Here is a 27,356-nt window from a genome sequence, read left to right as displayed (position 1 = left end):
GTGGCTACACCCACCGGCCCCCTGAGGGCAACCGCAATGCTAATGCGGCCCTCAATGAAATTAAGTTTGACACCCCTGGATTAGATGATAGATAAGTAGAGGTGTGTGTGTGTGTGTGTGCTGGCTCCCATTAATACAGGGGTCCCCAATGCCTGGCTGCAGTCCGCTACTTAAGGACTGCCTGAAAACATGTCATAAAATCAGGCCCAGTCACATGGTGATCTGTTTAATGACCACAACTTATAACTGTAATTCCAGGTTCAGTTATCGTCTTAAGTTGAGGAGTCTCTACGATATTATCATTGTGGCAATATTGTGCTACAAACAACGGTAATGCTTGCCTTGCTTTTATTAATTGTTTACATCCCAATTTTCCAAACAAATGTTCACAGTAACTTAATAGAAAAACCAAATATAATAAATACATGTTATCAAATATAAATATATCTACACACAGAGGCAGAAAAGTACAGCATATTATAAATCAGCACGGGGGAGAAGATGTTTTAAAAAGACAAAAGATGAACAACCAAATCCTTTCTAGAGTGCAAGATGCTGGTTCCCAACAATTAAAGCCTATACAATCAGCAACATTACCATGTACAAATAATCAGATTTGTTTAGAAATGTTTCAATAACTTACTTCATTAAATGGAACATTGAAAGTAAATACACCAACAAATCCATGTCAGTTTTATCATCTTGGGAGAAAAAAATCCCTCAAAATTAGCTTGGATGCTTTTAATTCAGACGAAAAACCCAAGATTCTGCCCACATCCTGCTTTCAAAATGAAGATGATTTGTAGTGAAGTGCTGAGGCTCAAAGGAAGCAAGAGTAGGGTAAGAAACCTGGATTCCTGGCTTGGCTACAGATGCCAAGGAAGCTGTAGTCTGGGCTCATATATGGTACAAAGGTTTATATATAACCATGGCGTACACAGTATAACAAACCACCCTTAGGGTTTGTTTAAAAGGCTAAGCCAAAAACCACAGCAGTTAAGTTTGTAGAATACTTAACGCTGAAGGAAACAAGCCATATCATGGTTTAATGCATTGGGGGAAGTATGTCAGTCTCAATCCTCTTGTCTAATAATTCTATTGAAATACTAGAGACTCATAGTCACTGAAACAAAATGTAAATGGTATGGGGCTGTCCATAACTAATTGGCAAGACTCTACTTACACTAGAAAGATTTAGTACACAGATCACTTGATGTGTGTGGTCTGTTTTTTTAGAAAATGATAGAAGAAAAATCCATTAAAAAGCAGGACATATTGACTATATAAGTTTCACAGCCTTTGAAAATGGATTTTGGGGAGTATAAAAACTGGGCAAGTCAGTTTTGGTCAGTTTAGTCCCAGGCGTAGTTTGAGGTGGAAAAAAAGAAATACATTTTGACAAATATTTGTCAATCTGATATTTTAGAATCAGGATTGGAGAACTACAGACTAAAAAAAAATGATGAAATGAGAAATGTAACTGTATGAACAGGATGTCTAAGACAGTGCTTCTCAACTTTGGTAGCTTTAAGATGCGTGACGGAATTGTGGGAGTTGAAGTCCATACGTCTTAAAAGTTGCCACAGTTGAGAAACATGAGTAAGCTGAATGCAATGTTGACTAGAGAATTTCTCTGGCTTGTTGGATTATTATACCAAGATTCAAGTTGCTTCAAGACAGAGGTATATACAGATCATGAGATGAAGCAAAAGTTTGCTTTTCAATCCTTCACTGTAAGAGAAATCCTGATTCATGAGTTTGCTAGATGTTAACAAGCAAGCTACACTTTGAGGCAAGTCTCTTCATCTGTGGCCTTTGGTAGAGGGGGCTTTTGCACATTGTAGTATGCGGACCAGGCAGCCTTCATGATCCACTCTTCGTATTTCTGGGCTGGTGTGAAAACCCCTGGACGAATTATAGTTCCACATCCATTTCCAAAGCTGGAAATTCCGGCCAAGAACCACACCCCATTGTGACTGCAAACCAAGGGATCTCCGGGGCTTACCTAGAGATTCAAGAGTAGAAAGATTACCATCTCTAGCCAACAAGAACCAAAATGGGAAGCTGTGGGGCAACATTTCCAAATCATAAGGCAGAGATAATGCAGGCAGAAAGAAGCAATGCTATTTGAGTTATCTGAATATTGATTTTACACAATACAAGTAGTTGCAAATCATAATTCAGTTGTCCTTTATTATTAGTCTCAAATATAACCTCTACTTACAATGTTCAAAAAAATCTAAGTCTGTGTAAAATAAGAGTTGGGGTCATTTATTCTGCTTTATTATGTGGTATTTTTTCAATTTTCCATAATAACTTAACTGGTATTCCCTGGTGGTCTCCCACCAGTCACCTAGCTAGGTCCAATCCTGTTTATTTTACATGCCTAGATAAGATCAGCTAGATGCTATTTTGCTTAAGAGCTCCATTAACGTTACTATCTACAATAGTACCTCTGCAGTGTCTTTTATATGGGACAAAATGGATGAAAATTCCCAGGTTGCATTTTGAGTTTCGTTGGCTTAAATGAGGAAAAGATCTGAGACAGAACGTCTGGGTTTCATTTCCAATCAACATAAAGAACTGTATATTGGACTAAAGCTAGGAAACAGCCAAAGAAACAACTTGTTTGTTGGCTTATGGCTTATGGCATTTTGGATTGTAGGATGTTGTTTCTGTTCCATCAAAAAGATGTGCGTGAACAGACAACAATTGAAATTGTGAGTAGGGGAATGAGAGAAATTTTAAGCAGGGGTATTTGACAAAAAATAAAAAGCATTTTGAAATGTAAATATGCTGTAGTGCAATATACAACTATTCATGATTGCCCTGCATTAAGTACATTATAATAATTAATTTGTTCCAAATATATTCCTAACTCTAGTGCAGACATGTCAAAGACAAGGCCCGGGGGCCAGATGCGGTCCGCAAAGTGGTTTCATGTGGCCCGCGAAGCCATCCTGGAAACAGTGAGGGAACGGCCCCCTCTGCCTCGGCCCTGGCCCAGGCTAGCTAGAAGCCAATGTACAATTTTGTGGTGGCCATCTATGCTGAAACGCATTCAGTCTTAGCTCCACAAGGCTGTCTGGAAACAGCGAGGAACCAGGAGAACCTTGAGCAGCAGCCTTGAGGAAGTGGGGCTGGGTTTGGTGCCACGGGTGCTCAAGGGCCAGGCTGGGCATTTGACCTCTGCTGCCCAGGGCTCCGGGCAGCCCACACCACCATCCAGCCCCCCCCAGGCATGGCCTGAGAGGAACAGTGAGGCTCCTCCAGTGGACCATGCCTTGGCACTTGCCCTGGTCCCACCCCCTTCTGCCAGAGACCCTCAGATCTGTCCCACTCCTGCCCAAGCCCCCACAGGCACCCTTGGTGTGAACGATGTAGAGCTGGCCACGCCCACCCAGCAGGCCACACCCACCACATCCATGCCCACCCAGTAGGCCGCACCCACCCTGGCCACACCCACCCGGCCCCCTGAGAGCAATCGCAATGCTGATGCGGCCCTCAATGAAATTCAGTTTGACACCCTTGCCTTAAAACAACCCTGCATTGAACATTTCAGCACCACAGATGACGGACAGCTCCATTGCGGAAAATATGATTTTTGCCCTGATTTTTGCTTTATCCCTTGGGGAACATCAGTGCCTCAGTTAATAATAGGTAAATAACAGTTATTTAACTAATCAATGTTTGGGGTGCCTTTTTACTGTGGCAAGGAATTCTAATTTCCCAGGAGTTAGGAAATAGTCTACCCCAAACAGGGTCAATTTGCACAAAAAAGTTCCCACAAATGTTTAAGTGCACCATTTTCAACATAATTTACCTCTGAAACTTCTAACAAAACAGGCCACATTTAAATCACGTGTTAAATTTTAAAACACATGAGAATCCAAATCAAATATATTTGGTCCTTTCATTTTTTTCAGGGAGAATCCAGAATTCTCAAGTCTCCCCCCCCCCAAAAAAGAGCCCGGTGTTTGCATAAATTCAATCTTCTGGCATTGTGCTGCTTGTCACTAGTGTTTGTGAGGGTGGTTAGGGTGAAGGTCCTCACTCTGATTCCGTTGAATCTAAGCCACAGCATCTGATGAAAACTTTATTTTGGTGGTGGTGTCTTTTCATAGTACACACAACGGCTGCTATATCACTGGCTAATCCCAGAGTACTCCTGAATTCACTTCAATAGTAGAAAAACAAATTTCACTCTGAGGAGAAATTTAGAATTTGGGATTCAGGGGAAATTCAAATTCAAAATTCTGTAAAGGCTGCACTGAAACGAGCATTTCTGCTCCTTATTCAATGGAAATCCATGCAGGAGAATGAGGAAACAGTAAAAACCACTGGTGTCTGGCAAAAAAAAAATGTTCATTTTTCCAAAATGGGGTGCAGAAGGGACTGAAAGTAAGAAACAGCTTGGCTGGGGCCCTCATTTATTCCCTTTTTGCACTCAGGTAGATGTGCGTACATTACCAAATCTGTCAAAAGGTGCCACTGTTGGGAAATGTGAAAAGACCTAAAGTAGAATTTTTTTATTGCATTAAAACTCTTAATGAATGGAGTCATACAAGAAAAGAAAAAAACTGGACAATTCAGTTTTAGAGAGATAACCCAGCTCCCTTTTTTTTCCCACTTATGTCATTTATGATCATCTCTAAGTTGAAACACGGCCATCGCTTACCTCACAAGGCATGGTTCTGTTATGTGGTGCTGCACAGATCATCTCAGATACGATGGGAATTTCATTCCCAGGCTCGCTGGTCGCATTGTAGCGGCAGTTGCAATTCTTTGGGCCAAGTATTTTCACCTCCACACTTTGCAGAGGACCTGGCTTCCCATGATCATCTGGATAAAGAGGGAACAATATTGTTAAATAGCGGGAGTAATTCTACACGAGCAGCGTGATGGCCTAGAGCAGGGCTTTTCAACCTTTTCACCCATTGTACCACTTTTAGGATATAGCAACATCCGAGTACCACCAGTCGCCTAGCAAGGTGTCAAAAACTTGACCAAAAAAAAAAGAAGGAATAAAGTGATAAAGTACAGGTAGTCCTCGACTTATAACAGTTTGCTTAGTGACTGTTCGAAGTTACAATGGCACTGAAAAAAGTGCCCCCCAAGCCACAGCCGAGCAAGACACCTGCCTGCCCACCTGGCGGCGCTCTTCCTCCTGTCCGAGGTTTTCATTGTTGTGAGCATTTCTGTTGAGGATTGGCAGTGGGGGTAGGGTGGGGGGGTGTTTGGTTTTTATTCCCCCCGTCTGCTGGGTGGTTGCAGCAGGTTTTAGTCACTTCACATGACCTTGGGACACTGTGACCGTCATAAATATGAATCAGTTGTCAAGCATCTGAATGTAAATCACAAGACTCTGGAGATGCTGCAACATTCCAGCTGATCGATGCTTCTTCTGGGCTCAGCAGAAGCGCCAGGATCTGTGCCGAGCTCCAGCTGGAGCCTGGCGCTGATCCTGGTGCTTCCGCTGAGCCCTGACAGCCCTGCAGCTGCAGCCATCTCTCGCTCAGGCTTGTGCGGTGCTGACACCGGTTCAGCTCAATGTACCACAGGTGGTACCCGTACCACTGGTTGAAAAGCCCTGGCCTAGAGCAGTGGTGGCGAACCTATGACACGGGTGCCAGAGGCGGCACTCAGAGCCTTCTCTGTGCACACGCGTGCCGTCGCCCAAGTCCTAGGCCCTCAGCTGGGTTTTATAAAACCTTTTCACTTTAGGCCTCTGCCGCTTTAGGCCTCTGTGCAAAAAAAAAAAAAAGGTCCAATCAATCAGTCAATTTCAACTTCTCGCGGGGAAAAAAAAGATCTTGCAAAGTTGGAATTGATTGATTGAACTTTTTAGTCCCACCCAGTGACGCCCACCCAATGGGCCACACCCACCCGGCACCTGGCGATGCATAAGTGGGTTTTGGGTTGCAGTTTGGGCACTCGGTCTCTCAAAGGTTCGCCATGACTGGCCTAGAGGTGGCGCTCCTGCCTCACAATCAGGAGGCAATAAGTTCAATCCTAGGTAGGGGCAGATATTTCTCTCTCTCTGGGTGCAAAGAGAACATATCTGCATAGGTGTCAGGAAGGGCATCCAGCCGGTAAACGCTCAGCTCCATTCAATTGCCCCAACTCCACCCTCTTCTCCTTCCCTCTTTCCCCTGCAAAGCACCACAGATCTCTTCAACGCCAGGCCAGGCAGCATCCTGAGTTGTGAGCAACCTCTCTTTTTCTCCTTATCTTGTATCTGAGTGAGTTGGCAGGTTACAAGTTCTATTAAAAGCCTATCCTGGATGAAAAATCCATCCCGCTCTCCCTGTCGTGCTGATCTACAACGTACCAATTCTCCGCCCGCGGGTCCAGCAAGTAGAGCCAAAGGGGAACTGGTGGGCAGCATAGGGAGCACAAATGGCCCGGATGCTGTCGTTGAACACCACAGGTTGCGCCAGGGTGACTACCGCAATGTCGTAACCTTCCATCATGTCGACGTAGAGACCGTGTAGCTCAATGTTTTGGACAGTCCTCTTCTCTTGCCACGTTTGATTCCCTCCGTCCAGCTGCTCTCCCAGTAACACCTCCCACTCTTCGGGTTCCTGGCGGCTGGGAAACATGAGGCAGAAGGGGAAAAAAAATGATGCCCAAGAAAAACAAGAAAGGAAGTCTGTGCAATTACGTTGGATTGAGTACAAGTGGTCCTCAATTTATGACAATGGGGGCTGGAGCTTCTATCACTAAACAATGCAGACGTCAAGTGAATCACATCCAAATTTAGAACCTTTATTGCCACAGTCCTTAAGTGAATATAGAATAGAATAGAATGACAAGAGTTGGAAGGGACCTTGGAGGTCTTCTGGTCCAACCCCCTGCTCAGGCAGGAAGCCCTACACCATTTCAGACAAATGGCTGTCCAATCTCTTCTTAAAAACTTCCAGTGTTGGAGCATTCACCACTTCTGGAGGCAGGTTGTTCCACTGGTTAATTGTTCTAACTGGTTAGTTTCCATCCGTTGCTTCTTGTCCTGCCTTCAGGCGCTTTGGAAAATAGCTTGACTCCCTCTTCTTTGTGGCAGCCCCTGAGATATTGGAACACTGCTATCATGTCCCCCCTCGTACTTCTCTTCGTTAAAGTAGACATATCCAATTCCAGCAACCGTTCCTTATATGTTTTAGCCTCCAGTCCCCTAATCATCTTTGTTGCTCTTCTCTGTACACTTTCTAGAGTCTCAGCATCTTTTTTACATCGTGGTGACCAAAACTGGATGCAGTATTCCAAGTGTGGCCTTACCAAGGCATTGTAAAGTGGTATTAACACTTCACGTGATCTTGATTCTATCCCTCTGTTAATGCAGCGTAGCACTGCGTTGGCTTTTTTGGCAGCTGCAGCATACTCATATTTAAGTGATTGTCCACTAAGACTCCAAGGTCCCTCTCACAGTTGCTACTGTTGAGCATACGGTATGGTACCACCTATATGTGGTTGTTAAGCGAATCATGCAGTTGTTGACAAATTTGGCTTCCCCCATTGAGCTTGTTTGCTGGAAGCCCATGGAAAGATCACAAATGGTGATCACATGATTCTAGGGTCCTGCAATCACTGTAACTACATGCTGGTTGCCAAATTTTGATCATGTAATCATGGGGACATTGCAATGATCATGAGTAGGAGGCCCGGTCATGTCACATTTTTCAGCACTGTTGTAACTTGGACAGTCATTAAACAAATGCTTGTAAGTCAAGAGTTATCTGTAATAACTTTTGGGGGTTTGACTTAATATAAAGAGGGAGGTTTCCAGGTGTCCTGATTTTTGTAAAGCCAGGCCAAAAATTCTGGGAGTTGGGATTCTACCATAGTCAGTTTGGTCTAGTGATGAAGGCACCAGGCGAGAATTCGGGAGATGGTGAATTCTAGTCCTGCCTTAGCCATGAAAGCCAGCTGGGTCACTTTGAGCCTGTCATTCTCTCTTAGCCCAACCCACCTCACAGGATTGTTGCAGGGAGCAAATAGGAGAGCGAAGACATGTTGAATATATTTGCCACCTTATTTGTAAAAAATAATAAAGGCAGGATACAAATAAATAAATCGTCACCCTCCCTGGCTGAGGCTTGGTGCCAGATTCATTCATCTTTATGATACAGAGAAATGAATGGGTCAGCTTAGCTAAGCTTGAGAACGTTCAAAGGACACCATTAGTTGAAAAGAAGTTCTCAGATCTAATCCAAAGTCAGTGCGATGAATGTGGATATTGACCAATATGGGCTCTTCCCTACTCAGAAGCTGCCTGACAAGTACTCACCCAATGAAGCACTGGGCAGCAGTCAGTACCCGGTCTTCACCAATTAAAGTGCCTCCACAGACATGCTGTCCTTGATACCGTAGGCTTGTATACCAAGGCCATGGTTTGTTCTCCTGTTTCAGGACCCCACAGCCTGGAGATCAATAAAGAACACAGTTAGTCCTCAACTTATGTCCACAATTCAGCCCAGAATTTCTGTTGCTAAGCAAGAGAGATGTTAAGTGGGTTTTGCTTCGTTTTATGGCTTTTCTTGCTACGGTTGTTAAGGGAATGACTGCAGTTCTTCAGTTAGTAACACTGTTCTGGCTTCCTCATTGACTTTGCTTGTCAATGTTTGCTTCGCATGCAGTGACCCTGGGACACTGCAACCATCACAAGTTCTTGCCAGTTGCCAAGTGTCCAAAATTTGACCTTGTGGCCACGGGGATGTTGCAATGGCCATAAGTGTGAAAAATGGTCATAGGTCACTTTTTCAATGCCATTGTAACTTCAAACGGTCACTAAACAAATGGGCGTAAAATGAGGACCACCTATAACATAAGGTGTCACTTCATCTCAAGTCCCCAAAGATAACTACCTCCATCAGCACCTCTTCCCCGTTGCAGGGGTGTGCCGGTCATGAACCCCAAACACCTCCAAGCAACGCAGCCTGGTGACACTAAAGATTTTCACAGTGTAGGGAAGGGGACAATAAAGTATGAAGCAGAAGAGGCCCATGGAGCCACTGTGAAAGGGAAAACATTTTTCTAGTTTTCAACCCACACACATCCAAAATGTTACTATTCCACACGGAAGAAACTATTACACAGCCTCCAGGATGTGGCCTTTGGATGCCTAGATCAGTGGTTCTCAACCTTTTTAATGCCGCGACCCCCAACCGGTCATAAGTCGAGGACTAGGCCGGTCGTAAGTCGAGGACTAAACCGGTCATAAGTCGAGGACTAAACCGGTTGTAAGTCGAGGACTACCCAACCGGTTGTAAGTCGAGGACTTTCCCTGCCTGGGAGCACCGCGCATGCGTGGTTCCGCCCCCTGCGCCGGCCGAGGCGTAGCTGGCAAGCGGCAGAGATGGAGCAGGCCGACCACCAGCTGGCCCAGCTCAAGGGAGGTAAGGCACCCGCCGGAAAAGGGGAAAAAATGGCGGACAGCCTTGCTTGGCGACCCCCATGAAATGGTCGATCGACCCCAAATGGGGTTGCGACCCATAGGTTGAGAACCACTGGCCTAGATGAATAGATAAGCCATATAATTCCCATCACATCCAAAGGTGCTGATAACTAGCTTTAAACTGTGATAGGCCAGATAAGCAATGTTCCGATGAGAATCCTATGGCCTTCCGAATGTGATCCCAGGCAACATTGTCAATAGGGGTAGAGAGTGTAAGAAGGGCTGTCAATCCTTCTTCCCTCTGGTGCGCTAAATGGGTCTTAAATTAAGATTAGAATGTAGACCAATTTTCCTCAACCTTGGCAACCTCAAGATGTGTGGACTTCAATGCCCAGAATTCTCTGGAGTATTCTGGGAGTTGAAGTCCACATCTTAAAATTACTATGGTCGAGAAATGCTGCTTTATAAGACGACAGCCATTACACAGAACCGGTGACTAGTTTGGAGCAGCGTTTCTCAACCTTAGCCATTTTAAGAAGTCTGGACTTCAACATGGCTGGCTGGAGAATTCTGGGCGTTGGAGTTCACATCTCTTCAGGTTGCCAAGGCAAGCACCATTGCTTCTGTTTTGGGCTGATAGCTGATAATTTACTGCAAAAGCAAACTTGCAGATCTTTGGTTTAAGCCAGACATGTCAAACTCGCGACGTCACGTGACGTCGCGCAACGTCTCAGAGCTTTTTCACCATTGCCGGCAATGGGGCGGGCGCGGCTCCGGTATGATGAAACCGGCCCGCGGGACGGCAGTTTGACACCCCTGGTTTAAGCCTTGGCAATGCAAACAGACTTAGACGCTTATCTGGCATCCACAGCTGACTTAAATTAAGACCTTTCCTATTCTGAAAAAAAAAAAAAGAGAGAGAGAGAGAGGCTGAACTGAAACTGGATCAGAAGGCGAAGATGGAGCAGTATGGAATGTCACCAGAATCCTTGAAGCAAGGCTTCGGGCAGACGGGTGGTCAATGAAGGTATTCACAGAAGTGAGATGCGAAGACGCCTACCTGTGCACATGTAACTGTCAGTGGTGTTGGGTATGGGCTCAATCTGATTGGCAAAGGAGGCCCCTTCAACATGATGCTGGATCCAGTTGGCGTAGGCTCTCATGTCCGTCAAGAGGGTGGGACCGTAGAATTGGGTACAACTCAACGAGGAGCTCATGACCCCAGCCTGGAACCATCTGCCATTCTCCAGGCAAACCAGCGGGCCGCCTGAGTCGCCCTAGAGTGGAAAGAGAGATTATCTGCATTGTCTCTGCATGGACAGTGGTGTCTGTCCCCATCTCTTCCTTTGCTAGCAGGCTTTCTTACTGCATGATCCACCAGTGGGAGCTAGTGGCAAGGAGATGCCTCCCGCTGCTAAATTAGAAACCTCTCCAGCCTCCGATGGGCAACACAATTAAGCTAAGAGCATGGAGCAGACGAAGGAAAGGAACTAGAGATAGGAGCCAGGGAAAAGACTGGGAATTATGAATTCATTGGTGTATAAACCAACCAGCAGAACTGAGAAATCTAGTTAATAATAATAATAATAATCCTGCGACAATATCTGTAATACCATCAAACATCCACATCTGCCTATCCCAGGTCCTGGGTAAGGACTCGATAGGTAGACAAAATGCCAAATCCAGTCTGAACATCTGGCTGACTGTGCGTTGATCCATAATAATAGTAGTAGTAGTAGTAGTAGTAGTAGTAGTAGTAGTAGTAGTAGTAGTAGTAGTAATAGTAGTAAAGTTGGAAGGGACCTTGGAGGTCATCTAGTCCAACCCTCTGCTCAGGCAGGAAACCCTACACCATTTCGGACAAATGGCTGTCCAGTTTCTTCTTTAAAACTTCCAGTGTTGGTGCATTCACCACTTCTGGAGGCAGGTTGTTCCACTGGTTAATTGTTCTCACTGTCAGGAAGTTTCTCCTTAGTTCTAGGTTGCTTCTCTCCTTGATTAGTTTCCACCCGTTGCTTCTTGTCCTGCCTTCAGGCGCCTTGGAAAATAGCTTGACTCCCTCTTCTTTGTGGTAACCCCTGAGATATTGGAAGACTGCTATCATGTCCCCCCCCCCTCATCCTTCTCTTTGTTAAACTAGACATACCCAATTCCAGCAACTGTTCCTTATATGTTTCTCAGCCTCCAGTTCCCTGATCATCTTTGTTGCTCTTTTCTGTTAGTCTTTTAATCTTAATCATAGAAATACACAGCTGGAAGGGACTTTGAGGTCTCCTAATCCAAACTTTTCTTGATAACCTCCAGCAATGGAGCATCCACAACTCCGGAAGGCAAGCTGTTCTATTGATTAATTATTCTCACTCTTAGGAAATTCCTTCTTATTTTCAGGTTTGATCTCCTCTGATAGGCTTCCACCCCTTGCTTTCTTGTCCTGCCCTCAGGTGCTTTGGAGAATAAATCGACACCCTCTTTCCTGTGTCAGCCCTTCAAGTATTGGAAGACGCCTGTCACGTCTCACTAGCCTTCTCTTTGTTCCTGAGGCTAAACATACCTAGTTCCTTTAGCCGTTCATCTTACGACTTAGCCTCCAGAGCTCTTATCATCTTCTGTTGCTCTTCTCTACTCTTTCTAAGGCTTCAGCATCTTTTTTGGTGTTTTTTTTTTTTAGTTTTAGGTTTAGGGCTTAGAGCTTTTGGATAGATTTGTAAATAAACCTAAAATTTCAAAAGTTGAGATGCATCTCTCTTGTTTTGTGTTCTCAAAGAGTTTCCAGTTTGGAGAAATGGGAAGCCAAAACAATAGCAAAAGTCAAGCAAATGATGTCCTGGAAGCCACATCAACCAAAATCAGAGGTTGCAGGGTCACACACGAAGCATGTGAAACAGGGGTGGGGCTTTGATGGCCAGTGGTGCCCACCTTCTTGACTTTCTTAAGGGGGCCAAGCTATTCTCCAAAGCACGTGAAGGCAGGACAAGAAGAAACGAATGGAAATTAATCAGGGAGAGAAGCAACCTAAAACTAAGGAGAAGTTTCCTGATAGCGAGAACAATTTATCCGTGGAATGACTTGCCTTCAGAAGTTGTGGGGCTGCTCCATCACTTGAAGTTCTCAAGAAGAGACTGGACAGCCATTTGTCCGGAATAGTATAGGGTCTCCTGCCTTGAGCAGGGGGTTGGACTAGAAGATCTCCAAGGCCCCTTCCAACCTTGTTATTCTGTTATATTGGGCTAGACCAGGGGTAGGCAACCTTGGCTCTTTTATGACTCGTGGACTTCAACTCCCAGAATTCCTGAGCCAGCCATGCTGAGGGGAAAGGGAGAGGTTTCCAAGCTGAGCCAGGCTGGCTCAGGAATTCTGGGAGTTGAAGTCCACGAGTCATAAAAGAGCCCAGGTTGCCTACCCTTGGGCTAGACCGAATGATCTCAAGTTATACAAAAGACTGTCTGCTGAATTCTGTGCCAGCCAGAAAAAAAAAATAGAGGGAAAAGAGGGAATTGTACAACTTCCTGAAATGTTTCCTAGCCTCTGGATTTGAAGGTTCCCTCAAGCACTGCTGCCGACTCCCAAGCTTAGAACTAGGGGTCTAGAAACATTCTTGTTTTAAAATTAACAATTTTAAATTGTGTACAATTCTTCTCCATCAAGATACATTTAAAGTTATTTAAATTTAGTAGCTGGAACATTGGGGTCGCACAGTGAGCCAGAACACACAATTTTAGTTGATTGGTTGGAGAGGGCTGGCTCCTGCCTGAGGTAATCTGCGCTGTGATTGGTAGCGGTGGGTGTGGAGGGGGAGTTTCTCTTTTTTACCACCTTTTTCTTCTGTGTGCCCTACATGCTCTGTGATTTACCTCATGATGCTCTTGTTTGTCTAACTATCTTGTCTGCTGTAAATATAGATGTAAAATATATTTATTTGGATAAAACTACAAGTTTGCGTCAGTGTCTCTGAATTCATTTGGACACCTGCTATGCAATTCCCTGACAGGTCGGCAGGGTTAGTGTTAGAAATTCTGTTTATATAAAGCACCACACAGAGCAAACAAAGTACAGTCACCATGTGCTTTACTGCTCAACTATATTACTGTAACAGGAAACAAGAAGCTACTTAGCACAAAAGAGTATATACCGCAGATCCAAACTTGTAAATACCGCCATCTACTGACTGAATGCTTTTGTAGTTGTTGCAATACAAAAAGTATTCCAACATGTATTCCAACAGTAAGGAAGCGGCCAGACAAACGTATGCTTCTTTGGAGGTTGTAATGTTTGACTAACCTTACAAGGTCCTCTCTTGCGGTCAGGGGTCAGGGCACAGACCATGCCAGGCAAGGCAGGGTTGATGATCCGCCTGTTGCGCAGATTGCTGTAAATGCAGTTGCAGGTGTCGACGGTCAAGAGGTCCATGGTTATTTCTTGGAGGGGCATGGGGTCTGGCAGATGGACTGGAAGACAAGAAGGAATGAGATTAAACCTGCAGCCCTAAACACAACACTTTGCATTGAAATACATGCATGCACACATTCCAGATACACTCAAGCATGCACATACAAACACTACTATGCTTGTACAAACATATTCATTCTCTTGTCTTTAGTACAAGTAGTCCTTAACTTACGACCACAACTGAGCCCAAAATTTCTGTTGCTAAGCAAGACATGTTGTGACCTTTCTTGCCACAGTTGTAAAGTGAAACACTGCAGTTGTTAAATTAGTAACATGGTTGTTAAGTGAATCTGGCTTCCCCATTGAAAGTCACAAAAGGTGATCAAATGACCCCAGGACAGTGCAACCGTCATAAATATGAGTCAATTGCCAAGCATCTGAATTTTGATCACGTGACTATGGGGATATTGCAACGGTCATGTAAAAAACAGTCATAAGTCACTTTTTTAGTGCCATTGTAACTTCAAACGGTCATTAAATGAACTCTTATAAGTTGAGGACTACCTGTAGTTTCTCAAGCAAGATACTGTCCTGTTCCACCTCCACTTCACTTCAGCTTGGCTTCAGCCCCAGTTTATTCCTGGTTCTCTCTATGGGGCTGTATCCATTGCCACTAATCCCATCACTTCTATGGATCCTGGCTTCTAATCACCTAGGGACCGCCTCTTTCTCAGTATGCTGGTTTCTCCCCACAGAGGGGGAAAAAGAATGTAACCAGCATGATGATGGCCAGTGACAGTTTTATCCATACGTAACATGTCCAGGGCCCACCTAAAGCAGGGTTCCCCAACCTTTGGGCCATGGCCCATACTACCAGGCCTTGAGCCATTTGGAACCAGGGTGCAGAAATGGAGGGCGAGCACGCGCACACATCCCCACTTGCGCAAGCAGTGGCTGAGCGTGTGCACGTGTGTTCCATTTGCGTGAGCGGAAGCTGCACGTGCCCGCTGCTCATGCAAATGGAGCTGCGCATGCATGCATTTGCCCATTGCTCACATGGAACCATCCCCTCCCCCCCGCCCCGACGATCCACAAAGCTGGAAAGGTTGGGGAACTCTGCCCTAAAGCCTCTCCTTATAAATAAGAAACTCCAGACCAGACATGTCAAACACAAGGTCCGGGGGCCGGATGCAGCCCATGACATGGTTTCATGTGGCCCGCGATGCCATCCTGGAAACAGTGAGGGAATGGTCCCCACTGCCTTGGCCCTGGGCCAGGCAGGCCAGGAGCCAATATACAATTTTGTGGTGGCCATCTATGCTGAAACGCATTCAGTCTTAGCTCCACAAGGCCGTCTGGAAACAGCGAGGAACCAGCCCCTGCCGCATCTGCCCCGCTTCCTGGGTGCATGCTGGGGAGGTGTCACCCTTTGTGAGGAATGAAGAAATGAACCATGGCCTGGAAGTGACCAGCAAATGGCCCTTGCCTACTTCACATATCTGGCTTGATGGGCTCCGGGGAAAGGGTTTCAGCAGACTCTTCCAGTGGACCATGCCTTGGCACTTGCCCTGGTCCCACCCCCTTCTGCCAGAGACCCTCAGATCTGTCCCACTCCTGCCCAGGCCCCCACAGGCACCCTTGACGCGAACAATGTAGAGCTGGCCATGCTCACCCAGTAGGCCACTCCCACTCCAGCCATACCCCCCAGTAGGCCGTGCCCACCCTGGCCACACCTACCCGGCCCCCCAAGGACAACTGCAATGCTGATGCGGCCCTCAATGAAATTGAGTTTGACACCCCTGCTCCAGACCCTTCATTTAAAAAAAGACACAACTATATTTTACAGATTCCTGGAGCTAGATATAAAGACCCACCAGGCCTCTCCCCTCTAACCCAGAGGTCCCCAACCGTTTGGGCACCAGGGACTGGTTATGTGGAGAGAGGTTTTTCCGTGGACCAGAGGGGGCGTGGTTTTGTGTGCTGCCTGCATCCTGCGGATGGGGCTTTGCTTGTTTGCGCAGACCGGTTGTTGGCATGCCGCAGCCCGGTACCGGTCCACGGACCGGGGGTTGGGGACCCCTGCTCTAACCCCTTATGTTTACCATTGGCGTCAACATCTCCCCAGCCAGTCAACCAGCACTGGGTCCCAAAGGCGAAACGGTGATCAGCATAGGGCAGGCAGATGGGCGCAATGTCTTTGTTGAAGCGCACAGGCTTGGCCAGGTGCACCAGAGCGATGTCATGACCCATCTCGTAGCTGGTGTAGTTTTCGTAAGGGATAATCATGGAGACATTCCGTTTTGACCCTCTGCCCCTCCGGCCTGTCAGCTTCAGACTTCCCAAGAGCACGCTCCAACGGTCCACGTGGATTTCTTTCCCAATCCTGGAATAAAACAGCATCCATATAAGAGAGCTCTAATCCCCTCCAAACATCCGCCATCTTGTGCCACTTTGATGTGCCAGACCACAATTCCCATCATTTACAGCCGGTATAAATGGCTGAAGTTGATTAAACCAGGGCTTTTCAACCAGTGGTACGGGTACCACCTGTGGTACATTGGCACCTGGCAGGTGGTACGCAAACATCCTAGAAAAGTAGCGGGGGAGGGGAATGAGCTGAACCAGTGGCATCACCGCACAAGCCTGAGCGAGAGATGGCTGGAGCTGCAGGGCTGTCAGGGCTCAGCGGAAGCGCCAGGATCGGTGCCAGGCTCCAGCTGGAGCTCGGTTCTGATCCTGGTGCTTCTGCTGAGCCCAGAAGAAGCGCCGATCAGCTGCAATGTTGCAGCATCTCCAGGGTCTTGTGATTTACATTCAGATGCTTGGCAACTGATTCATATTTATGACGGTCACAGTGTCCCAGGGTCATGTGAAGTGACCAAAACCTGCTGCAACCACCCAGCAGACAGGGGGAATAAAAACCAAACACCACCCCCACCCCACCCCCACTGCCAATCCTCAACAGAAATGCTCACAACAATGAAAACCTCGGACAGGAGGAAGAGTGCCGCCGGGCGGGCAGGCAGGTGTCTTGCTTGGCTGTGGCTTGGGGGGCACTTTTTTCAGTGCCATTGTAACTTCGAACAGTCACTAAGCGAACTGTTGTAAGTTGAAGACTACCTGTACTTTATCACTTTTTTCCCTTTTGGGGGGGGTCATCAAGTTTTTGACACCTTGCTAGGCAACTGGTGGTACTCGGATGTTGCCATATCCTAAAAGTGGTACAATGGGTGAAAAGGTTGAAAAGCCCTGTTATAGAGCAGTGATGGCGAACCTTTTAGAGACCGAGTTCCCCAAAACTGGCCCAGCCCCCGCTCCACCTCCTGCGGTGCCCCCGCTCCGCCCCCACACCATCCCCTACCCCGCCTGCCTGCAGGGCCACTCACCACCTCCAGGGCCCCCCACAGATCGCCCAGGCAGCTCAGCAGCGCCATGGCGGCCACGCCCTCTACCCGCGCCCTGCAGCATCAACTGTGCATGATGGGGCGTGAGGGCAGAGTCTTGTCTATACTGCCTGGCTGCCATGTCCTTGGCTGCGCTCCTCTGCGTGGGCCACGCTCAGGGGCAACTCCTCTAGGGAGGCTGCTGGTGAGGAGGGGGTCGTGGGGGGAGGCGAGGCTGGGGCAATGGCACATGTGCCCACAGAGAGGGTTCCGAGTGCCGCCTCTGGCACCAGTGCCATAGGTTCGCCACCACTGTTATAGAGAGTGCATTGCAGAAAAGGAAGACCTTTTGGGATCCGACGGATCTTTCATGCTGCTGCCCCAAAGCCAACTACATACGTCATAAGAAAAGGAGTTTTCTGTAGCCAATTAAAATCAAAACAGTCTTCAATGGGGAATGGTGGCAGAAGGAGGTTGAGTCACCAAAGAGCCACCAGGAGGTACAAGGAACCTTGTCAGGCTAAGAAGCATATTTAGGGGAATGAAGAATGTTCACTTACTCGAAAAAGCAATGGGCAGCAGTGACAACCCATTGATCATTAATGAGGCTTCCTCCGCATACATGTTGGTTGCGATATTGGACACTGACTTGCCACCGCCACTCGCCAGGCTGGGCATTCACACCACCCGCGATCCGTAGAACAGGCCGTTGAATTCCACACGTTAACGCTGGATGGGGAACAGGAAGATTAAAAGGCATCTTGTACAGAGGTTATCCAATCTTGTTTTGGTGCCTTGGAGCCAATATTGACTCCTGGCAACGGCCTAGATGAGACTCTGCAGTTCTGTTGGTAAGGTTTATGGAAGCAGTTTGCCCTTGTCTGCTTCCCAGGGCTGATCGAAGGTGGCCGGCCTGAGTCATCTAGCTGGCTTCGTGCCTATGGTGGGACTAGAAGTCAAGTTTCTTGAGTTGTAGCCTGGTGTTTTAACCACCATGCCAAACTAGCCCTCACCTGATAGCATTTCTCAACGTTGGCAACTTTAAGATGTGTCGACTTCAACTCCCAGAATTCCTCTTTAAAACTATTGAAGCTATCATCAGCCATATGGGATTAATAGTGGTATAGACTTGTTCTTCTCTTACTGACTGGTGAAATGTATAGCTTCAGAGTAGGTAACCATTTTTGATGGGATTTTAGGGAGGGGAGAAATCATGCTTCGTTTATGAAATAGCCCTAATCACATCAATATGATGCAAGACCAATTTTGAAACATTTTCCAATTTAATCACAGAAGCCAACATTTTAAGCCCACCCAAATATTGTTTGCAGCTACCTTTCAAACCTAGAATGGAAGGGTCACGTACTAATTCATTTTCAGCTCAGCCTTAATGCTTTATTACTCTACTTTAATGAGAAAGAATTGTGAAATAAATAAAAAAAGTATGGCCCATTAATGATCATACCTGGAGCTGATGATCCTCTGTGAAGAACTGGTAAAAACAAAAAACAGGGTTGTGAGTGTTAAAATCCTTTCCAAAATAAATCCACAGTTTGTTAAATGCTTATATAAATCCCCTTTGCTACCAAACAGACATTTAAAGTTACATATAACTAAGATAAAGTATCAACAATTAGAAATGAATCCACAAACATTGTGGATAACTGTGAGAGGGATCTCGGAGTCCTAGTGGACAATCACTTAAATATGAGCCAGCCGTGTGCTGCAGCTGCCAAAAAAGCCAACACAGTGCTAGGCTGCATTAACAGAGGGATAGAATCAAGATCACATGAAGTGTTAATACCACTTTACAATGCCTTGGTAAGGCCACACTTGGAATACTGCATCCAGTTTTGGTCACCACGATGTAAAAAAGATGTTGAGACTCTAGAAAGAGTACAGAGAAGAGCAACAAAGATGATTAGGGGGAATGGAGGCTAAAACATATAAGGAACGGTTGCTGGAATTGGGTATGTCTAGTTTAACAAAGAGAAGGATGAGGGGGGACATGATAGCAGTGTTCCAATATCTCAGGGGCTGCCACAAAGAAGAGGGAGTCAAGCTATTTTCCAAAGCGCCTGAAGGCAGGACAAGAAGCAACGGATGGAAACTAACCAAAGAGAGAAGCAACCTAGAACTAAGGAGAAACTTCCTAACAGTTAGAATAATTAACCAGTGGAACAACCTGCCTCCAGAAGCGGTGAATGCTCCAACACTGGAAGTTTTTAAGAAGAAACTGGACAGCCATTTGTCCGAAACGGTATAGGGTTACCTGCCTGAGCAGGGGGTTGGAATTGATGACCTCCAAGGTCCCTTCCAATTTTATTATTATTATTATTATTATTATTATTATTATTATTATTATTATTATTATTATTATTATTATTATTATTATTATTATTATTATTATTAAACACGCTCAGCTTTGCTGGAGAATTTCTAATTGGCTATAAGTCTTTATCTGATAGTGAAGAACTGCCTTTGAGATAAATGTTCCGGGACGTATTAGTCATGCGTGATTCAGTTCGAAGGGGCTACTCCAAGAGGCAATTTCCAGGCACTTGGAACAATTAACAAATACAAGGGGCTTCCGAGTTGCTCCTTTAAGGATTTTTCCCTCATTTCCACATAATGAAGCAATGAGAAATTTTGGCCACAAATATTTGAACTGGCTTCTTTTTAGCACCCGTGTCACGAACATTGTCATGTGATCAGCAGTAGTTGGTAAGTACAGGAAATCGTCGGCCTATGACCATAACTGAGCTCAACACTTCCATTGCTTTTGCTCCATTTTATGACCATTCTTGCCACAGCTGTTAAGTGAACCATTGCAATTGTTAAATTAGTAACAGGGTTGTTAAGTGACGCTGACTCACTGACTCCGCTTGTCAGAAGGTCGCCAAAAGTGATCAGCTGACCCCAGGATACTGCAACCGTCGCAACTACCTGCCAGTTGCTAAGCATCCGAATTTTGATCATGTGACCATGAGGATGCTGCAATGGTCAGAAGGGTGAAAAATGATTTTTTTCAGTGCCATTGTAACTCCGAATGGTCACTAAATGAATGGTTGTAAATCGAGGACTACCTGCAGCAAGATTTATCGTTTCTGTTTGGAAGATGTAAACTGCTAATTCCTGCAAATTGCCATTAAGAGCCTCAGTAATGGTTGAAAGTTAACTAGGATGAAGTCTGGTTACTATGTAGAAGGGAAGCCAGGACAGATCTATACCAATCTGCTCCATCATTTTATGCATCCTAGAGACCAACCAGATGCCCTCTAAAGTAGGGCTTTTCAACCAGTGGTACAGGTACCACGTGTGGTACATTGGCACCTGAAAGGTGGTACGCGAACATCCTAGAAAAATGGTAACGGGGGAGGGGAATGAGCGGAACCGGTGGCAGCACCGCATAAGCCTGAGCGAGAGACGGCTGGAGCTGCAGGGCTGTCAGGGCTCAGCGGAAGCGCCAGGATCAGCGCCAGGCTCCAGCTGGAACTCAGCACTGATCCTGGTGCTTCTGCTAAGCCCAGAAGAAGCGCTGGTCAGCTGGAATGTTGCAGCATCTCCCGAGTCTTGTGATTTACATTCAGATGCTTGGCAACTGATTCATATTTATGACAGTCACAGTGTCACAGGGTCATGTGAAGTGACCAAAACCTGCTACAACCACCCAGCAGATGGGGGAAATAAAAACCAAACACTCCCTCACCCCACCCCCACTGCCAATCCTCAACAGAAATGCTCACAATAATGGAAACCTCAGACAGGAGGAAGAGCGCGGCCGGGTGGGCAGGCAGGTGTCTTGCTCGGCTGTGGCTTGGGGGGTACTTTTTCAGTGCCATTGTAAGTCACTAAGCGAACTGTTGAAAGTCGAGGACTACCTGTACTTTATCACTTTTTGGGGGGGGTCATCAAGTTTTTGACAGCTCGCTAGGCGACTGGTGGTACTCGGATATTGCCGTATCCTAAAAGTGGTACAATGGGTGAAAAGGTTGAAAAGCCCTGTTCTAAAGCACAACTTCTGGGTAATGCTTTGCTCTCCAGACTGGCAAATTTAGATTCGACCCTTCTCTACTGCTGACCTAGGCTCAACTCTGCCTCAATAAAACCCATTTGCTTTCTAACTTTCTAATACATCAAGTCTATTCAGCTGAAGTTGGATGTATATTTTGTTCGTTGACCAGGAGCCATCAAGGCAGGCTGAGATCCAGATGAAACACTAAAAATACAGGCTGGTGTGGCTTTGTTTGTCAAAGCAGAATTCTTCCCCCTCTCTCAACAGGGGACACGCCAGCCACCTTGACTAAGAGCTTTAGCACGAGCTAAGATAAACTACTGGTAGGCGTAACGCTTGCAAACCGTGACTTAATCCTTTTTATTCAGAGTCCTGCTGCCTGAAGCAAGATTTTACGGAGGCAAGATTATGCCCGAAAGAAGAAATGGGGATCGCTCTTCAGGGCCCACATGGGCCTTCCCTTTCAGCATTCATGACCTCATTCTTTGAATCCAGTTCAGTTTATATCCTGAGTAAAATCAGCACTACCGGTAATCCTCGACTTACAACCATTTGTAAGTCCTCGACTTACAATCTCGATTTACCATTTGTTTCGTGACTGTTTGAAGTTACAACGGCACTGGAAAACGACACTGGAAAAAAGTGACTTATGACCATTTTTCACACTTACAACCATCGTAACATTCCCCCGTGGTCATGTCATCAAAATTTAGCTGCTTTGCTCCTGGTGTGTATTTATGATGGTTGCACAGTCCCAGGGTCATGTGATCACCTTTTGCGACTTTTAAAGTCAACAGGGGAAGGCAGATTTGCTTAACGACCACATGATTCACTTAATAACTGCAATGATTCGCTTAACCACTGTGGCCATAAAAGTTGTAAAATGGAGCGAAACACACATAACTGCCTCGCTTAGCAACTGAACTGTTGGGCTCAATTGTGGTCATAAATTGAGGGCTACCTGCAGGCAGTTCTGAGCTGTTTATATAGATTTCAGTTTTTAACTATATGTATGTGTGGCTGTGTGAGTAAATGTGTCTGTATGTGTGTTTATGGAATCCTCTTGAATATTGTCTGTAAAAAGAAAAAGGAATGAAAGCACCCTGAGGGAAATAGCTTTCCTTTAAAGCCAGCCTGCATTTGGCTAAATTTCTTATTTTCCGGATGTTTGAAAAATAATTAAAAGTTCTTCCCACTGCTAAAAAAAAAATCTGAAGTGGTACATATAATTCTCAGGATTTTTTTTTTTCCCTCATTTGTCTCATAGGCCAGGTCCTCCTTAGAATTAAACTGTGGTTCAAAGCTGAGAAGAATGTGGGTCAAATGCTGTATTTTCTGATAGGCTTTCTAGACTATGCATAGGGAACGGGTCCAAAAACTCAAGATGGCGGCCACAGCAAAAAGCAAGATGGCGGCACCACCCTCTTTATGTATAGAAAGTTATGGTTGCCATCTTGACTTTTGAATTCTCTCGCTTATACTCATGGGGTCTGTTTATCACCTCTCTTAGGTTTGGCTGGCAGCAGCAGGGAAGGAAGGACCAGGGATTGCCACTTTAATTTCCCACAATGCCCCAACCCCCCTTCAATGACCACATTCACTAATTGTTGACAGATTTAAATAACAAGACAGATTATGAACCCAGATTTGAACAATGGCAGTAGCTGGATATACAGCATGCACTAATACAAGTGAACAAAAGAGCTGGGAAATGTGGGAAAGTCACAAAAGGTGGGATAAATCTCTTATTTCAATATTTGTTTGCCCAGTGTTCGTGACGGAAGTTTACAAGGGTTGGGAAAGAAAGGGAAACCCCAGAAAAAGGGCTATCCTGTTTCTTAGCAATCAAGTGAACCAAACAAGAATGTGCCAGCACATCAAATCGGGCCTTGATACAGATCCCACCATTGGTGCCTTTTTCCTAGTCGCTCTCCAAGGGGAGGTCAAAAAAGTCAAAATGGCCACTACAGCCATGTGGATTGGACTCTAGATAGTAGCGTGGTGTACAGATTGGATGTCAACTTCAGCAACTTTAATATGTGTGGACTCCAACTCCCAGAATTCCTCAGTCTTCATGTTGACTGGGAAATTCTGGGAGTTGGAGTCCACCCATTTTAAAGTTGCTAAGGTTGAAAAAAACACTGATCTAGATTCATCTAATCTCGGATTTCCCTAATGAGCCACGTTTTAGTTACTCATGACTATCTTTTTGCATGCATTTCTGTGAGTCTCAAACATGGCTGGAAATGAATCCGGTTTGGCACTGGAGAACACGTATGTATAAAATTCCCTATGTTTTAGGATAGCTCTCTTATTTTGTGAACAGGACCAACCGTTGCCACTGATGTTTTGATCCCTTCTCCCCCACCCCACCCACCCCATGGACGCTCTGGCCTTCTGCATAGTCATTGCTCGTGGCCAGCCCCTTCCTTGTAAAATCGCTTTGCAATCCTGAGAAAAATAAAATAAAATACTGAACTTTGAGATCTGAAATCTCAAAAGATTTCCAGCTTGTGTCCGATGGAATGAGGAATGATGGTGGCAAACCAAACTGGCCTTTTTTAACTAGCATTTCACAGGTTAAGGGGTTGGAGTTCTGACATTTAAAACAGGTTGTGCTGCTGAGCTGGGAAAGATGATTTATAACTCTACCTTTGCCAACTTTGACATTCTTAGCAAATAAAACTACAACGGTTTGGCTTTCCCACTTCTTCAGATTGCTTCCATGAAAGAGCTTCAGGGGAAAAGTGGGGAACCTCGCCCCCCCCGCACCCCCAAGAAGCGAGGGAGGTCAAGATGGAGGATGTGAATGCACAACTGAGGGCCCTTTGGGAACCACTTTACATTAGCTGACAGCTCCCTTGGCGGGGTGGTAGCTTGTTCTACTGACTGCTTTGGTGTCTCCAAGACACCGAATGTCAGCAAAGATAGCTGGCAAGAATTCAACAGGGGGAGATTTCCCCAGCATAATGTCTTTGCACAAAGAGATTGGGCTTGCAGACTGGCTAGCTGGCTAGATAGATGATGGGTGGATGGAGAGGGAGAGGGGGAGGGAGAGAAGTCACAAAATAACCTCTGCAAACTTATCAAGAACCATAAATACAGAGAGAAGAATAATGTATCTTCTCCCATTTGCAACATCCCCAGTGGAAGAAACTTTACACTGGGAGTACATGCGTGCTCTCCAGTGCCAAAGTGGGTTCATCTTTAGCCATATTTTAAGACTCACATAAATGCATATGAAAAATTAGTCATAAGTAGCCTAAGCCTGGCCGATTACAGTGGGAAACTGAGAATAGACAAAACTAGATCAATGCTTCTCAACCTTAGAAACTTTAAGACGGGTGCTGGGGAATTCTGGGAGTTGAGAGTCCACCCGTCTTAAAGTTTTGCTGTGGTTGAGAAACGCTGGTCTAGATCCAATATGTACACTGCACTGTAATCTAGAAGGATTAACTCATCTCCAAGGTTCTCTGGTGTCCCCAGACCAGCTTTTTTTTTTAATTACTGAGCTTCCTGACTTGGAATAACTTTTATCTGCTTAATTCCTGCCTGTTGGGTAGATTCTGAAGGCACAAAAACCTTGGTTATTCTTAAAGGCTGCCATATGTTGCACAAGCATCAGCAACGGTGATCCTGAAACTTTGGCTCAGGATCATGAGTGAATCACTTTCCTCCATCATTGCCCCTGCTCTCTTGTGAAACAGTGTTCGTTTCCTGTACAAATTGAAAATATATATTGAAATCGCCTGCTTCTAGGACTAATAAGAGCTCCTGGAAGGGATGCTCATCGTTGTTGCCACATTGGGGAAAAAACTTACTGATTTCTGCAGATCAGTATGGAGCAGCCAGGATAGTAAATGCTGTCTGCTTTTGCTTAGACCCCCTTCTTTCACCCTTTTTTCTTTCAAAATGAGCAATGAGGAGGCTTTGAACTAAATGGCTCCATGGGCGCTACTTCCAGACATTATTAAACTTATTCTAAACAAAGATATCACACTGCAGAATCTGATCGATGCTAAACTGTTATTGGTTGTTCCAGTTTGTCCCAAAGAGGATATGTCGTCTCCAGCTGGTTTTTTTTTTCTAATACTGAGCACCCCCATTTTTTCAGAAGCAGCCAGAATCAAATGAGATTATGCAACTTTCCAGCCCCTTACATTTTTTTTGATAAAGTACCCATCACTTGCATTCTCTCCCTGCTTTTTGTTAATCTTTCTGCCTGTTCATTAGCTCTACTTCCCTCCCATGCACTTGTGCCATTTCTTAACCCCCATTAAAAAAACATCTTAAATACTATAAATGTTTTTAATTGGGGAGGTTATGGCCCTTAATCCCACCCATTATGCAGCCATGCCTACCATATGGCACATGGTAGAACTCTATCAACTTATTTATGGCAGATAATATTTGTTTTAGCCAAAGCTGCAAATTTGGCTTTGTTTTCTGTGGCCCCAAAACAGTGTCTGTTGAGGAGGGAGACGCTCCATTTAACCACCCAATTACCTTCTTAGTAAACAAACTGTAGATTATCCAACCGCCAACTGAATCGTCTATACAATAAATTATAAATCAAACTAGCCCTGTATAGCCCAGTCCCACACCTAGTTTCACTAACCCTTTATCCAAGTTTAGTAACTCACCCGTAAGGACCAAGGCCAGAATCAGCCCAATGTTGGCAGATCTTATCTGTCTTGTCATCTTTGCCAGGTTATCTCTTTGCATCTGCTTGTGCTCTGCAGGACTCAAGGTTTATATATATTCCAGGCATGTTGCAGGAGGAGGATCTCTGGGTCGCTCCGCCCCGCCACACCTCTTCTTGTTTGCACAATCTGGCATTTTTCAGCATGTGTAAAGCTGTAGCCAAATTAGTCATCTTCCTCCCCCCCCCCAAAGGACTTAATATGCTTTGCCAGAATATTGACAACAGTGGTTCTGCTGAGTTAGCAGGAGTGGGGGGGGGGGGGAAGAAATGAAATGTTGATGGTTCTGTGGCTTCTCCCTTGCCCCTTGTAAGATGGATCCAGACAACCTTTTCTGCCACCTTTTGCTGCTTGCCTCTCTTTGGGTCTTACATAGGCAGGAGTCCTTTTTCAGGGATACAAACAGAAGCAAGCCTTGCCTCTCCAAGCTTTCAATGCCCATAATTCCCAGCCACACAGCAGTTGACTCCAGCTCCCCTGGAAAGCAGATCTGTTGTATTTCCGGCCTTCCCATCTTTCCTGAGCAGGGAGGAGTTCTAGATCGATGCAAGGGAATATCTACAGCTGTTTTTGCAGTGTTCGCTCCGTGGCGTCCACGGGAAGAGGTCAAAAAGAGCAAGATGGCGGACAAGGCATCGCAATGCCTCTTTGATCCTGCATCATGATGCTGCATCTGCTGTCTTGCTCATGTTGATCCCTATTTATTTATTTAGGAAAATGTATATAGCCGCCTACTTGCTCAGGGTGACTCTAGGCAGCTTACAGAAGATAAAAACACAATTCAGAAGGAATAAAAAATAATAAAATAACCACCACCACCCCACCCCTCCGGTGACAACACACACTCATATCAGCCATTTAATGAACGCTACAATTGTTATAAATATACAAATATAATAAAACACAAATATCCACATAGACAATTTGCTACGGTAATTCCGCAGTTACATTCTGCTCCTCAAATGGCCTCAGCTTTCAGCTAATTTCCCTTCTTTTCTTTTCTTTTTTTCCTGTTTCCCTGCTCAAATTCCTTCAGACAGCCCTAGAAAAATAGTGATTCGGCCATCCTGGGCACTCCTGCAGAGTTGGCTTGCTGCAGGTCCTGTCAATCAATGTCGTCTAGAACAGGGGTAGTCAACTTTGGCTCTTTTATGACTTATGGACTTCAATTCCCAGAATTCCTGAGCCAGCTTAGCTGGCTCAGGAATTCTGGGAGTTGAAGTCCACGAGTCATAAAAGAGCCAAGGTTGACTACCCCTGATCTAGAAGGTGGGTTTCCTCTAACACAGGAAGTGGGCTTCCTCTAACACAGCACCTGCCCTGTGGACTAACACACACACACACACACACACACAGAGAGAGAGAGAGAGAGAGAGAGAGAGAGAGAGAGAGAGAGAGAGAGAGAGAGAGAGAGAGAGATTTATATGACTCTTAGTTGGGAGCCCTAAAAATGTGGTTCATTCTCCAGAATTGTGGTT

General features: G+C 45.5%; 1 protein-coding gene across 1 annotated transcript; it reads right to left on the bottom strand.

Annotated features, from left to right (window-relative positions):
• Window positions 1-1,458: 1,458 nt before the first annotated feature.
• On the bottom strand, window positions 1,459-25,892 carry PRSS53 (serine protease 53). Its single transcript, XM_015823550.1, has 10 exons — window positions 25,819-25,892; window positions 18,626-18,652; window positions 17,721-17,889; window positions 15,880-16,160; window positions 13,670-13,836; window positions 10,452-10,668; window positions 8,285-8,417; window positions 6,332-6,591; window positions 4,679-4,842; window positions 1,459-2,005 (listed from the first exon to the last, which is right to left on the bottom strand). The coding sequence occupies exons 1-10, from the start codon at window positions 25,874-25,876 to the stop codon at window positions 1,781-1,783; spliced, it is 1,701 nt and encodes a 566-aa protein (XP_015679036.1). The 5' UTR covers window positions 25,877-25,892; the 3' UTR covers window positions 1,459-1,780.
• Between the last annotated feature and the right edge of the window lie 1,464 nt (window positions 25,893-27,356).

Source organism: Protobothrops mucrosquamatus, unplaced genomic scaffold (genome assembly GCF_001527695.2).
Source record: "Protobothrops mucrosquamatus isolate PMUCROS unplaced genomic scaffold, P.Mucros_1.0 scaffold1908, whole genome shotgun sequence".
In the NCBI taxonomy this organism is placed as follows: domain Eukaryota; kingdom Metazoa; phylum Chordata; class Lepidosauria; order Squamata; family Viperidae; genus Protobothrops; species Protobothrops mucrosquamatus.
Note: the sequence above shows the minus strand (reverse complement) of the source record. Positions and strands in the feature narration are given on the sequence as shown.

Coding starts and splice junctions, on each gene's coding strand:
- PRSS53 (XM_015823550.1), bottom strand. CDS start 25,876: ATGACAAGACAGATAAGATCTGCCAACATTGGGCTGATTCTGGCCTTG. Junction 18,653..25,818: donor TCTGGCCTTGGTCCTTACGG/GTGAGTTACTAA, acceptor TGTTTTTACCAG/TTCTTCACAGAGGATCATCA. Junction 4,843..6,331: donor GACCCGCGGGCGGAGAATTG/GTACGTTGTAGA, acceptor CTCTTTATCCAG/ATGATCATGGGAAGCCAGGT.